Source organism: Phocoena sinus, chromosome 1, assembly GCF_008692025.1.
Source record: "Phocoena sinus isolate mPhoSin1 chromosome 1, mPhoSin1.pri, whole genome shotgun sequence".
NCBI lineage: Eukaryota > Metazoa > Chordata > Mammalia > Artiodactyla > Phocoenidae > Phocoena > Phocoena sinus.
The window spans coordinates 111,045,337-111,059,330 of NC_045763.1; the positions used below are offsets into that span (position 1 = coordinate 111,045,337).

General features: G+C 45.3%; 2 protein-coding genes across 2 annotated transcripts; one reads left to right on the top strand and one right to left on the bottom strand.

Annotated features, from left to right (window-relative positions):
* Positions 1 to 747: 747 nt before the first annotated feature.
* MRPL9 (mitochondrial ribosomal protein L9) lies at positions 748 to 7,321 on the bottom strand. The gene is made up of 7 exons (XM_032603735.1): positions 7,153 to 7,321; positions 6,837 to 6,993; positions 6,243 to 6,367; positions 5,982 to 6,032; positions 3,937 to 4,038; positions 1,384 to 1,467; positions 748 to 1,270 (listed from the first exon to the last, which is right to left on the bottom strand). The coding sequence occupies exons 1-7, from the start codon at positions 7,291 to 7,293 to the stop codon at positions 1,145 to 1,147; spliced, it is 786 nt and encodes a 261-aa protein (XP_032459626.1). The 5' UTR covers positions 7,294 to 7,321; the 3' UTR covers positions 748 to 1,144.
* Positions 6,983 to 13,272, top strand: OAZ3 (ornithine decarboxylase antizyme 3). Its single transcript, XM_032603736.1, is given in 6 exon segments — positions 6,983 to 7,014; positions 10,730 to 10,790; positions 10,792 to 10,866; positions 11,616 to 11,791; positions 12,282 to 12,367; positions 13,025 to 13,272. Coding segments are annotated over 6 exon segments (573 nt in total). The 3' UTR covers positions 13,168 to 13,272.
* The last annotated feature ends 722 nt before the right edge of the window (positions 13,273 to 13,994 follow it).

A 13,994-nucleotide genomic window follows, 5' to 3' on the forward strand; every position in this document is an offset into this window, starting at 1 on the left:
GCAAACAATACCAGTGCTCGACCTGTCAGAGTTCTGGCAAGTGTGAGGTTGGATACAGATATTAGCACAACTACTGACGACAGAACGCTCAGTAGCAGGGATGGCTTTCTGTGCATGAAAGTAGTTGGCTTGGCAAGGCAGGTGAGCTCAGATAGGATGATTGATAGAAACCAATTTCTCTGGTAAGGGTAGCAGTAGAGTCAATGGTCTCATCTTTATCCTTCCTAAACTGCAAAGTCTCATATTTATTTGAGTGACTCTGGCACAATCCGCTTGTCAACAGTTGGTCTTTTTTCCAGGAATGGACCTTGAACTTACAAAGAACTATCTACTTGCCTCATCTCCTATTCCGTAATTACCTACGAACTAGCCCCATATCTTAACCTTGGTCTGGAAAGCAAGGTATTTTCTTTTTCAAAATTTCAGGAAGTGGTTGAAGAAATAAAACAGAAGTTCCCTTTTTAAACTTCTTTCATCCCAGCGTCATTTTCTCCGACAATTTCCCTTAGGCCTTATTCAGACTCCACTGTGCTTATTTGTACTAAGGGCTGTATTAGCGTACCTAATAAGTTTTAAAGACCATAAAAGGCATATCAACTTGTTGAGTAATTTTGTCCATAGCAACTGTGGGCTGTAGCCTGCAAATGTATTCTCTTTTTTTCTTTTTAGCAGTAAACCCCAGTGGCTCAAGAGGACATCCCACATAGAGGTCCTGTCCCCAGTCTACTCAGTCCGGTAAACAACACCTAAAAAGAACACAACCTCTTTATTTTTTTTTTTCAGATACAAACGTTTAGTTTGGATGATGAGAATGAGCTATCTCTATCATTTATTCCAATAAATTCCAATGTAGGATGAGGCTAAATAGATCTAGACTCTTTTGGTCTATTAATATTTAGCTTATCATATCTACAGCCTGGTACTTCTGGATTAGGCCTGCCCCAATAACGCTAGATGTGATAACTGCTGAAGATGGCAAATATGGACAATTCAACGTATATTCAGTCTAGTCTGCTGTCGCTGTCTCCACGTGCTTTCTAAAATTCCATGTTTGGTCAGAGCTGGGAGTGATATCACGGTGCTGGCCCATCTTCGCTCCACCTCTCCTCTGATTCTGCTTTGCTGCTTTCGAGGTAGAACAGGTTCAGATGGTCTGGGAGCCTGTGGAGCTGGCAGCTTGCTGGGCTAACCAGTACTTATATCTTTTGGTCTTGGGCCTCTCAAAGTTCACCACAGACATAGGTACCCTCACAGTGTCAAGCCCATTTACCTGTACACAAAACAACAGGAATCTTCAGATCCGTGGGGCAGATATGAACTAACACCACCCAATCCCAGCTTTCTACCCAGTGAGAAAAAGGAGACAGGATGTGAAACACTCACCGTCACCTCACACCAGTACTCGCCCCTCTGTGTGATAGGCTCTTCTGGTAACTTTAATGCATGTGGGGCAACCACAACACCAAGCTGCAAAAAAAATCAATCACAGCCAAAGGGAACTCTGTTTACATGGTTGCCACTCCAGGCAACCTCTAGATTTTCCTGTACATGGGTGAATAAAATGGGGGGGTTTACCCTGGCTGATCCCATGGAAAGGCACAAACCTCCATAAATAGCGGCAGAATAACTCAGTCCTAATTTCTCAGAAAGGGAGGTGGATTCACAAAGAGAAACAGGGCTTGAGATCAAACTCACTTCACCCACAAAAGTAAAAATTCTCCAGTGAGTCACATTTCCCCAGGTTTTCCCTAGCTGGAGAAAATAAATGATCCCACCATCTTCTCCTATCAGTCTTCAGAATCTATGTGACCATCCTTAGTTATTTCCCTCCCACACCCCCGCAAACCAATCAAGAACGCTTTCCCTAAGTTGGACAGCCGCATGTAAATCAGCGAAGTTAGAACACTTCCTCACACCATACACAAAAATAAACTCAAAATGGCTTAAAGACTTAAAATGTAAGACAGGACAACATAAAACTCCTAGAAGAGAACGTAGGCAAAACATTCTGACATAAATCGTACCAGTGTTTTCCTAGGTCAGTATCCCAAGGCAATAGAAATAAAAGCAAAAGTAAACAATTGAGACCGTTTACAAGCTTTTGCACAGCAAAGGAAACCATAAACAAAACAAAAAGACAACCTATGGACTGGGAGAAAATACTTGCAAATGAAGCTACTGACAAGGGCTTAATTTCCAAAATATACTATCAGCTCAAACAACTCAACAAAAAAACAACCTAATCAGAAAAATGGGCAGAAGACCTAAATAGACATTTCTTCAAAGGAGACATACTAATGGCTGACAGGCACATGAAAAGATGCTCATCATCGCTAATTATTAGAGAAACGCAAATCAAAAGTACAATGAACTACCACCTCACACTGGTCAGGATGGCCATCATTAAAAAGTCTACAGATAACAAATGCTGGAGAGGGTGTGGAGAAAAGGGAACCTTTCTACACTGTTGGTGGGAATGTAAATTGGTACAGCCACTATGGAAAACAGTATGGAGGTTCCTTAAAAAACTAAAAATAGAGCTACCATATGATCCAGCAATCCCACTCCTGGGCATGTATCTGGACAAAACTATAATTCAAAAAGATACATGCACCTCTCTGTTCACGGCAGATCTATTCACAATAGCCAAGACATTGAAACAACCTAAATATCCATCAACAGATGAATGGAAAAAGAAGATGTGGTACGTATATACAATGGAATACTACTCAGCCATAAAAAAGAATGAAATAATGCCATTTGCAACAACACAGATGGACCTAGACATTATCATACTAAGTGAACTAAGACAAATGCCAGGGCTTCCCTGGTGGCGCAGTGGTTGAGAGTCCACCTGCCGATGGGGGAGGACGTGGGTCCATGCCCTGGTCTGAGAGGATCCCACATGCCACGGAGTGGCTGGGCCCGTGAGCCACGGCCACTAAGCCTGCGCATCCAGAGGCTGTGCCCCGCAATGGGAGAGGCCACAGCGGTGAGAGGCCCGCATACCACAAAAAGAATAAAAAAAGACAAATGCCATATGATATCACTTATATGTGGAATCTAAAATATGACATAAATGATGTATGAAACAGAACTTCCCTGGTGGCACAGTGGTTAAGAACCCACCTGCCAATGCAGGGGACATGGGTTCGAGTCCTGGTGTGGGAAGATCCCACATGCCACGGAGCAACTAAGTCCATGCGCCACAACTACTGAGCCTGCACTCTAGAGCCCATAAGCCACAGCTGAGCCTGCGTGCCACAACTACTGAAGCCTGCGTGCCTAGAGCCCGTGCTCCACAACAAGAGAAGCCACCACAATCAGAAGCCTGCGTACCGCAACTAGAGAAAGCCTACATGCAGCAACGAAGACCCAACGCAGCCAAAAATAAATAAATTTATATTAGAAAAAAGATCTATGAAACAGAAACAGACTCACAAACATAGAGGACAGGCTTGTGGTTGCCAAGGGGCAGGTTGCATTGATTTACATGAGGCTGTCCAACTTAGGGAAAGCGTTCTTGATTGGTTTACACGGGTGTGGGAGGGAAATGACTTGTGGTTGCCAGGTGGGGGAGGGATGGATTGGGAGTTTGGGATTAGCAGATGCAAACTATTATGTATAGAATGGATAAAAAACGAAGTCCTACTGTACAGCACAGGGAACTATATTCAGTATCCTGTAAAAAAACCATAATAAAAAAAATGAAAAAGGATGTATATATATGTATAACTGAATCACTTTGCTGTACAGCAGACAATTAACACAACATTGTAAATCAACTATACTTCAATTAAAAAAAAAAAATGCTTTCCGTAACTCCAGCTGGATGATCATACCCTTTCCTAACAGAGGGATCAATCCTGGGGTAGCTTCTTCTTCCCAGGGGTAGTTTCCACCCTCAGGGGTACAGCAGTGTTTGGGAATACTCACATTTCTGAGGAAGTGGCGGGCAACTATTTCAGGGTTTAGCTCCCATTTGACATTGTTCTTCATCCCTACCTGCAGGTGACATCTTCTCAGAAATTTCACTGTCTGAGAGGAATTATACACAGAAGATAGGTTAGAGTTGTAATCAAAGGACAGGAAACATGTTAGCAAGAGGCCAAGAGGCACACAGTCTGAGAGGCTAAGCACAATTTCTGCCTCATAGCCAAGACAGGTGAGATGATAAATATGAAAGATAAAAATTCTCATTGTCTCAAGGCTGATATTATGGAAAGACGTTTTAGCGATGCTCTGAAAGGAAATGCTGCCTATATGGCTATTCCTAAGCAAGGAGAAACAGGCCATGTCAAAGTTAGGCTCATCAGGGACTTCCCCAGTGGTCCAGTGGGTAAGACTCCGTGCTCCCAATGCAGGGGACCCGGGTTCAATCCCTGGTCGGGGAACTAGATCCCACATGCACGCTGCAACTAAGAAGTCTGCATGCTGCAACTAAGACCTGGCACAGCCGAAAGAAAGAAAAGTTTTTTTTTAATTTTAAAACTGTTTTTAAACACCGCCCCCCAAACCAAGGTTAGGCTCACCAATGGGGGCTGCTGGTATATCTCAGGATGGAATGATTTTCACAGACTGTTTTAACACAATATTCTGGCCCTTCAATCCCACCCCTACACCATAACAATTCCTCCCTGCTTACAGAATGAAGTATAAATTCATTAGCTGAGGATTAAAGATGTTTTGTAAATCATGCCCCAACCCTCTTTCCAGTCATATATTTCCTAATAGAAGTCCTCTGTTTTAGCTAGACTGGTCTACTTTCTATTTTAAAACATGCTTTAACTGAGGTATCACCTCACACCCGTCAGAATGGCTATCATCAAAAAGAACACAAATAACGAATGTTGGAGAGGATGTGGAAGAAAGGGAACTCTCATACACTGTTGGTGGGAGTGTAAGTTTGTGCAGCCACTGTGGAAAACAGTATAGCGGTTTCTCAAAAAACTAAAAATATGACCTAGCAATTCCACTCCTGGGTATATGTCTGAAAAAACCAAAAACACTAATTTGAAAAGATACGTGCACCCCAATGTTCACAGCCGCATTATGTACAATTGCCAAGATATGGAAGCAACCTAAGTGTCCATCAACAGATGAACTGATAAAGAAGGTGTAGTATATATGTGTATATATACACACATTAAAAAATATGTATGTGCATACACATACACACACAATGGACTATTAAGCCATAAAGAAGAACAAAATCTTGCCATTTGCAACAAGGATGGACTTGGAGGGCATTATGCTAAGTGAAATAAGTCAGAGAAAGATAAATATTGTATGATAACTTACATGTGGAATCTAAAAAATACAACAAACCAGTGAATATAACAAAAAAGAAACAGATGCACAGATATAAAGTGTAAGGCTACAAGGATGTATTCTACAACATGGGGACTATAGCCAATATTTTATAATAACTGTAAATGAAGTGCAACCTTTAAAAATTGCATAAACTTTTTTTTAAATTCAACAACAACAAAAAAGTGCCTTAACTATCTACTTTTTCTCCCTTAAGAATACCTTTCCCACCCTCCTGGTCTATCCAAAGCCTACTAATCCCCTAAGGCCTAATTCAATCCCATCTGAAAAAAATCCTTTCCCAATCACCCTAATCCATTTTGGTCCATGTCACTCATAATTTACTGCCTTGAGTTTATCACTTTCTCATGTGTCTATTTTCTCTCCAACTTGTCTGTAAACAAGCCCGAAGGCAGAGTCCTCATCTCACTTTTCCATGGGTCCCCTGGTACCCAGGTTGGGGCCTCCCTCAGTAAACTAGAGCACTTCACCCAACAGGTCAGGATATCCTAGGATATCTCAATACCAGTTATGGTAGCCACAACACTTCCCCTTGCCCCTACCTTGTGCTTGAAATCAGGAGACTTCAAGGAAATCAAGAAGTCTTTCAGGAAGAGGTTGGTGACTTTGCAGGTGACCCATAAATAAAGATTTTCTATGTTTCTACTCACCGTCTCACCTGCCTTGGTCTGAATCTTCTCTAATTTTCCTTCCTGTCTCAGCTAGAAAAGAAAGTTACAGATGAAAAAAAAGAAAAACGAGTTTGTGGTAACTAATAACAAACTCTTGCTATGCTTGGCATAGGCTGGGCTTCTGAATTCCTGTTCTAGCCCCTACTTCATCTGAAAATGAAGTAGGGTCTAGAAGAAGTTGCTAGAGGTAATCTTAAGGTTTTAATTCCTCCAAGTCCCTCTCCCGTCTTCCGGGCTCACCAATTTCTCCTCTTCAAACAGCTTCCTGTTTTCAGGAGATGCATATACAGCCAGTCCTTGAGGAAGTAGTCGATTACGGCCTACAGATTTTTTCACTGAGACCAGGTCACCTCGGACTCCAAGTTCTGCCAACAGAGAAGAGAGACACTGGATCAGAATTATCGAGCAGTCCCTAAAAAAGGAGATGATCAAAGGAAAAAAGACCTCTTATTCTCTCACAGTGCTTATTCTTCCTAGAAGAAATATTAGTATTCGCTAGGACAACACTTAAAGAGATTTCTAATTCATTTCTTTAGGACCTGATTTAGAAAATTAATATTCCCTGTACAAAGTGAAGCACTGCCCCATCGTGGGATGTCAGTATCTGTGGCCCATACTGTCAGGTCTCTTTCTCCCCACACACTGTTAATGACGCTGCTGCATTCATGTTCTGATTTTCTACGTAGGAGGCCAACGTCACCATCACAGTACTTCTTATGGCTTCCTCTTCTCAAATATGAGCTGGTCATTCCCCCAAATTAGTGAAAGGGCAGAAAAAAGCTGATGCCAAACAGGACCAGCCTGAGACAGGAAGCACCTCTGCCTGGGCCTTACCCTCCACCGACTGCGTGAGGATGAGCTCCAGGTTGTCTTTGGGCCGGTGTTTCGTGTCCTCCGCCAGCTTGTAGACGCGGTGCCGCCGGTGCAGGCGCGGCTTCCGGCCCTCTCCCGCTAGCGGCACCTTCCACCAGCGCTCCACAATGACCGTGCCCTGGCGGCCGGGGGAGCGAGGGTGAGCGAGTCTCCACGGAGAAGCCTCCTCCTCTGGCCGCCGGCCCCTCAAGGAGAGCCCACCACCCGCAGGCCGGGGCCCCACCAGGTCTCAACGCGCCCCAGTCAAGGAGCCCCAGAACGCACACCCGGCCCTCACCCGACTGTGAGACAGGCTGAAGTCGCGCTCCGAGCCGGAGGTGCCCCCTTCAAGTCGCGGCCGGAGGAGCTCCCAAACCCCTCCTCGCACCAGCCGCTCAGTGCCCGCCCGCAGCAGAGCTCTACCCGGGGCCGCCGCCATGTTCTCGGGCACGGATGGAGGCGTAGAAGGCCCCCGGCGCCGGCGGCAGGAAAGGCCCCCACCGGGTGCCCGCGGCGCGCCTGAGCCGGCGCGGCTCTGTCCGAGCTGAGCCCAGGGGAAGCCAGGGGAAAGCCCGGGCCCGGATTGGGCTGCGACTAGGCTGCCTCGAGACCGGAGGTCTGCGATGAATGCTCCACGATTCAGCATGCCTCTACTCCCTTCTCCCAATTTCTTTTCGGGGGAGGGACACCCATAGCCACTGACACATAGTGGAGTGACTGTTAGGTGCACTGACACCGGGAAAGACACCCTTTCCCTCTTGGCTTCACTTTGTCTTTAAGATGGGGGCTTCGACTGAGCTCTAGTAGCTCTCTGAGGGCACTTCCAATTCTGACATCCTGTGATAACTGGATGCTGAGGGGAGAGGGTGCTGCTCTCATTTTTCCTTACTTCAAACCTGCCTAAAAGTGGTGGAAGGATGGGATCCTCTGGAAAACTTGCAAGCCCCAGGAAGTCGTCTAATCCTTAATCGTGACACTGCAGTATTTAGGCTCATGTTTAAAGAACTCTAAATCACAAGGGAGACGGTTGCCTCCGTGGAGGGTCTCAGTACTGGGGAGTAAACCATATAAATGGAGTGAATAGGGTCTGTTTGGCAGAAGAGATTTATGGAAAGATGCTCTATACATCCTGTTATTTGACACATAAACAGCCTTTGACCATTAGTCCCTCCTCCTAATTACACTTTCTTAGCTTCCAGGACACCAATTTGTTTTTATTTCCTTCCTACTTCACTATTTTCCTTCACAGTCTCCTTTGCTGATTTCTCTTTTATTCCCCACTTCTCAGAGGGCCCCCAGGACTCAGTTTTTGGATCTTTACTCTTCTCAATGTACACACTCTTGGTGATCCCATTCAGTCTCATGGCTTAACGTACCATTTATACGCCAATGACTTCAAATTTCTGTCTTCACCCTAGTCTTCTAAACTCCAGACATGAATATCCAACTGCCTGTCATCTTCCCCTTACATGTCTAATGGACAATTCAAAGTTAACATGCTCCAAACTAAATCCATCTCTATACCCTGCCCCATAGTGCCTCACCTGCAGCCTTTCCCCTCTCAGTTGATGGTAACTCCATTCTTTCAGTTCTTGGACTCAAATTCTCTCCCACGCCAGGAAATCCTGTAGGTGCTACCTTTATACTATTTCCAGAATCCAGCCACATCCCATCACCTCCAGTGCTCCACCCTGGAATAAGACACTATCTTTCTCCTGGATTACTGCAATAGTCTCCTAACAAACATCGTTTAAAGCTCTACAGTTTATTTACAACAGTCAGAATCTTTCTAAAAACACAAGTCAGATCACGTCTCTTCTACCCAAAACCTGCAATGACTTTCCCCTTTACTCAGAGTAAAAGAAAAAGGCCAGCCAATGGTCTATAAGGCCCTACAATGACCTGGCCCCATTAGCTCTCTTCTTTTTCTACTCTCCCTATAGCTTATACTACTCCACCCACAGTGGACTCCTGGCTGTTTGTGGAAAACATTTGACACATTCTCTTTAGGGCCTTTGCACTGGCTGTTGCTTTGACACAGAATGCTTTTACCCTCAGATGCTCGCTTGGCCTAAATCCCTCACCCCCTTCAGGTCTTTGATTAAATGTCACCTTTTCAATGAGGCCTATTTAGATGACCCTATTTATTACTGCAACTGCGCCACCTCCTTCACACCCCTGATCCTTCTTTATTCTACTCTATTTTCCTCCATAGCAGCTATCATCTAACATATGAAATCATTTTTTTGTGTTTAGGTTTGTTCTTTCACTGTTAGAAGTTGCATGGGGCAGGGGATCTTTGTTTTGTTTACTGTGTATCCTAAGCTCATAGTAGGCCCTCAATAAATATTTGTTAAATGGATGAATAAATGAATATGCAGAAGTCTCAAACTGGTGGCCCCAGAACCAAATTTTACACACCATGTTGATTTTTTTAATCAACAATTTTTATTTTTTAAGTTAGTAGCCAATATTTTTTTAAAATTTGAGAAATTTATCACAAAAATCAATCTTTCCAGTTTCTGTTGAAAAATCATATGATCTGGTACCACTGAGTCTGCATTCCTGCATGGCAGCTGTTTGGAGCTATTGTGTCACTTTTTTTTAGGGTGTGAGCTTTTTGTTTTGTTTTGTTTTTTTCCGGTAGGCGGGCCTCTCCCATTGCGGAGCACAGGCTCCGGACGCGCAGGCTCGGCGGCCATGGCTCACGGGCCCAGCCGCTCCGCGGCATGTGGGATCCTCCCGGACCGGGGCACAAACCCGTGTCCCCTGCATCGGCAGGCGGACTCTCAACCACTGCGCCACCAGGGAAGCCCAGGGTGTGAGCTTTTCATTTGGCTTCAGTCCGGCCCAGCAGCTCCACTAATTTCCATTAGTTGTACAGGTTCCTGCAGGCATTTAGTTTGCAATTCCTACCCTATAAGGCAATGAGAAAGTTCAACAATGGGTAGCACCACTGGCTTATTAAAGGTAGGGATGATAAAATATTTAACTGATAGGAACCAGGAACCAACCAGTCAGGTCAGATGCTGGATCAGGGCCTTAGAAGCTTCCTGCAGTGTCAGACCCCAACCCTTTAGTTGCTGAAGTGTGTGTTCGCACATGCACATGCCAGAGAGGAGCCCACATTGTGTGGGCACAAGTGGTCAGCCGGGGCTGTTTACCAACCACTACAGAAGCCAAAGTATTTTAACTTCTGGTGTAGCTGTGAAGTGCATACTAGTTGAACAGGAGCCTTGGGGCTACCTAAGAGGGTAACGGGGTAGGGAGCAGCAGAGAGGAGTCCTGAGGTGATGTAAGGGCTGACGCTTTGTCCATGTCATAGTGCTCACCGTGTCACAATGGCACCAGTTGCCTAAACCTCTGCCACCCATCCCTGAACCTCACTTTGCCTCGGGGAGGCACTGAACTAAGAAACTGCCTCGTAACAGATTGCGCCCCTCTATCTATTCCCTTTCTTATATCAAGAGGGGAAAAACACGGAACTACCTCTACCCGATCTGGTCACCATACGCCTATTACCTTTACCGTTACAAATACCGGATCACCCTCCGGGAGAAGATGCTGCCTTGTTATAGAAGGTACTTGTTTTCATCTCTACTTGCAGTTGTTTATATACACTGTAAAGAAAAAAGAATTCGAAAGAACTTCCCAAGTGGCAAAAGATGATAATAGCAAAATAGGGTAGAAGGCTGGCATGGAGCTTCATAAACGTTTTCTATCTGGCTGGCTTGGGAAAATGGAAACAGATAGGTTGGTTCACATAAGATACAGAAGATGGTGCCAGAGCCTGGCCCTGTGTACCTGGAAGTTAAGAGTCTTTCCCCATCTCAGACTCAGAAATAAACTAATTTGGACCTCTTTTTCCCAATCAGCATCACTTATAAGGAACAGGAGGACTTGACACTCCGACCCTGTTGCTGTCTTCAGTGCTCCTGAGTCCCTAGTAGGCCTTCACAGGGGCAGAAGCAGCGAGCAGGGTGATCAAGACCAGCTTAAAGAACTGTATTCGGTAAGTGGACTGGGAGCTGGTGCTGTGACATGGCAGCCCCTTGCGGTAATGATATCTTGCAAAGGGACATTAGCTAGTTGGAAAATAAATCATAAGAAGCTAGAGCTAGATGAGACCTCGGAGCTCATGTGTAAAAGCTACTTTATAGACAAGGATTCTCGTCCAGAGATCTTAAGGCAAGGTCCTAGGGCTGGTGGTGAAAAGCAGGATGGGAAAATAGAAAGTGGAAACAAAGATAGACTGTATTAAGACATAAAGCTGTTTAGATGCTAAGTTCTGGGACTAGAACCCAGAACTCCTGCCCTTGCCTTTGTATCATATCTCAATAACATGCCTAGGTATGAGCTATGCATTTTAAATAAGAAATGGGAGAATTTAGAGAAAACATGATGGAAAAAAGTAGAAGAGTATTATCAGTGAGACAGTAAATAGATGGCACAGCTTTAAGCTCTCTGATGTAAATATGTTTCTGAATGGTTAGAGCACACCGAGTGAGGTCAGCAGGCAGTAATACTCCATTGACTCCAGATTCCAAATTATTTGTATCAAAGAGGACTCCATGATAGGAACAGAGTTAGGTCCCAGGACTGAGGGATACTGAGTAAGACCTTGGCTCCACTTTTCCCAGGCTCTCCATCAGCCCCTGCCTTGCTTCCACAGACACACCCAAACTGGCCTGAGATATGATTTGAGGGTTAGGTGAGCACAGAAATAGGAGAATATTACTCTCATTTTTACTCCTTTTCCAGGCTGGGAACCTGACGGTGCTGGCTACTGACCCCCTGCTTCACCAGAACCCGGTGCAGTTAGACTTCCACTTCCGCCTCACCCCCCAGACCTCTGCCCATTGGCACGGCCTTCTTTGTGACCACAGACTCTTCCTAGATATCCCATACCGGGCCTTGGATCAAGGCAGCCGGGAAAGGTGACTGAGCCTGTATGGGGGAGAGGGGAGCAAAGAGGTTAGGGGATTTCGCTCTTATGTCATAATCAGGTAGTGGGCATGCTAACCAGTGAGGGCTTATTCAGGAGCTGGATACATTCAAACCACTGAACAAGCCTGTGAGCTGAGCCAGGATCTGGGGTTCAAAGGATAACAGCCCATGGGAGGTTGCTAAACTGATTCAGAAACACAAGTGGGAATGCATAAATAGTTGAAAGGAAGTGCTCTCTAACTGTTTGTCTTTATAGAGTGGCCCCTTCACCCCAAGCCCCTTCCATGGCATGGGTGTCAGTCCAGTAGTGTATAATCCCTTGGCTTCAGAGAAAAAAATCTATCAAAACTAGTTTAGCAACTTTCATTTCCTGGCTTGGGTCAGGAAAAACTAATAAGATTTCTTCTGCTGCAAGTAGGCATCTTTCTGGATTTTGAGTTTGCCGAACATTACATTGACCATTTTCCCTCTGGTCCCTAGTTTGACTGCAATACTGGAGTATGTGGAGGAGAAGACCAATGTGGATTCTGTGCTTGTAAACTTCCAAAACAACCGGAATGACAGAGGTGGGGATCTGCTCTGTCCTTCCTGGCCCTTTGTGCTGAAGCAGCTGACAAGTGACTTTTCCTTGGTAGACCTTCTTCCCCTCACTCTTTAAAAAAGGGCATGCTCAGGCAGTTCAGGGATTCAACACCCACCCCCTACTCCCCGCCAAGGAAATTAAGGCATCTAGCATTCCGTTCATTCAAGTCATAACTAGACTATCAGGAAGGCCCTGCACGTAGATTTCAGAATCTACACTGAAGGAGCACTGGTGAAATTACAAAGAAGCCATTCAAGGGATCTGGCTGGTAGGACAGAAAGGATCTCAAGTGTATTAAACACCTATAGAGTGAAAGGGTCAGGCATTAGGCCAGGAGGATAGGAATATAATTAACCAGATGCTAGGCACACGTTACAGAAACTACACCTCGTCCCTCAAGGAGTTTATACTTCATTGGATAAAAGACAAAGGTGGTCAAGAGTTTACTGTACCTTCCTGGTATAGTAAACTCCAGCCAGGTTAGAGTCTAGGTTTGTTTGACTCCAAAGCACATCATCCCAGTGCCTGCACTACACTGTTTCCCACACCCCCCAAGTCATTCCCTACTGGAAGAAGCCAAGGCTGGGGGAACAGTTGTACTGAGTTTCAGAGTGTTCTAATTTCCTCTCTCTTTTCACAGGTGCCCTGCTACGGGCCTTCAGCTACATGGGCTTTGAAGTGGTCAGACCAGATCACCCGGCCCTTCCTCCCTGGAACAATGTCATCTTTATGGTGTATCCCCTTGAAAGGGACCTAGGCCACCTGCCCAGTGAAACTCCCTGAACATGTTTATTCTTACTCTGTGAAGGGCTCGGAGCCTTGATAAATGAGAACCAGGGGCCCAGGATGTGATTCAGAACACCTTCCATCTTAGGAATAAAGGGTAGTGCAATCCTCAAGTGTTCACTGTTTCTTTGAGCCTCACAGAGCTGAATTCATTGTAGGATGGATAGATAAACATTTGATGACTGAAAAGATCAAAGGGGCCTGAGCCAGAGAGAGAAAGGACCCAAGGATTTTCAGTTTTTGCCTTTCCTCATTTATTCTAACCATCTGAGCACCTGCCAGGAGCAAAACCAAGCACTAGGGAATTCAGGAAGACTTAAGCCTTACTGGGAGACTTTCACCCATATATTTTGGTTCAAATTGGAGACAAGTGCTATTTCCTTTCCTTTGATGTGGAGGAAATCAGAGAAGGTACATGGTTCCTGTGGCATTGGCTCAAGGGGAGGAGCAACCCAGGAAGCAGAAAACGTAGAGAGTTATAATGGAATAGGGAACCCATCAGAATGCAATGTAAACTGACGAGGCTTAAAGGCCATATTAAAGGAACAGGCTTTCATACACAGTAACAAACTACAGTTAAGAATGAGACACAGGCTTCCCTGGTGGCGCAGCAGTTGAGAGTCCGCCTGCCGATGCAGGGGATATGGGTTTGTGCCCCGGTCTGGGAAGATCCCACATGACGCGGAGCGGCTGGGCCCGTGAGCCATGGCCGCTGAGCCTGCGCTTCCGGAGCCTGTGCTCCGCAATGGGAGAGGCCACAACAGTGAGAGGCCCACGTACGGCAAAAAAAAAAAAAAAAAAAAAAAAAGAATGAGACACTACTC

Bases quoted from the DNA above. Each gene is read 5' to 3' on its own strand.
- MRPL9 (XM_032603735.1), bottom strand. From the start codon at position 7,293: ATGGCGGCGGCCCCGGGTAGAGCTCTGCTGCGGGCGGGCACTGAGCGG. The intron at 6,994-7,152 runs GTGAGGGCCGGG...CCCGGCCGCCAG, and splicing joins TCAGCCTGTCTCACAGTCGG to GGCACGGTCATTGTGGAGCG. The intron at 1,271-1,383 runs GTGAGTGTTTCA...TTTTGTGTACAG, and splicing joins AGTACTGGTGTGAGGTGACG to GTAAATGGGCTTGACACTGT.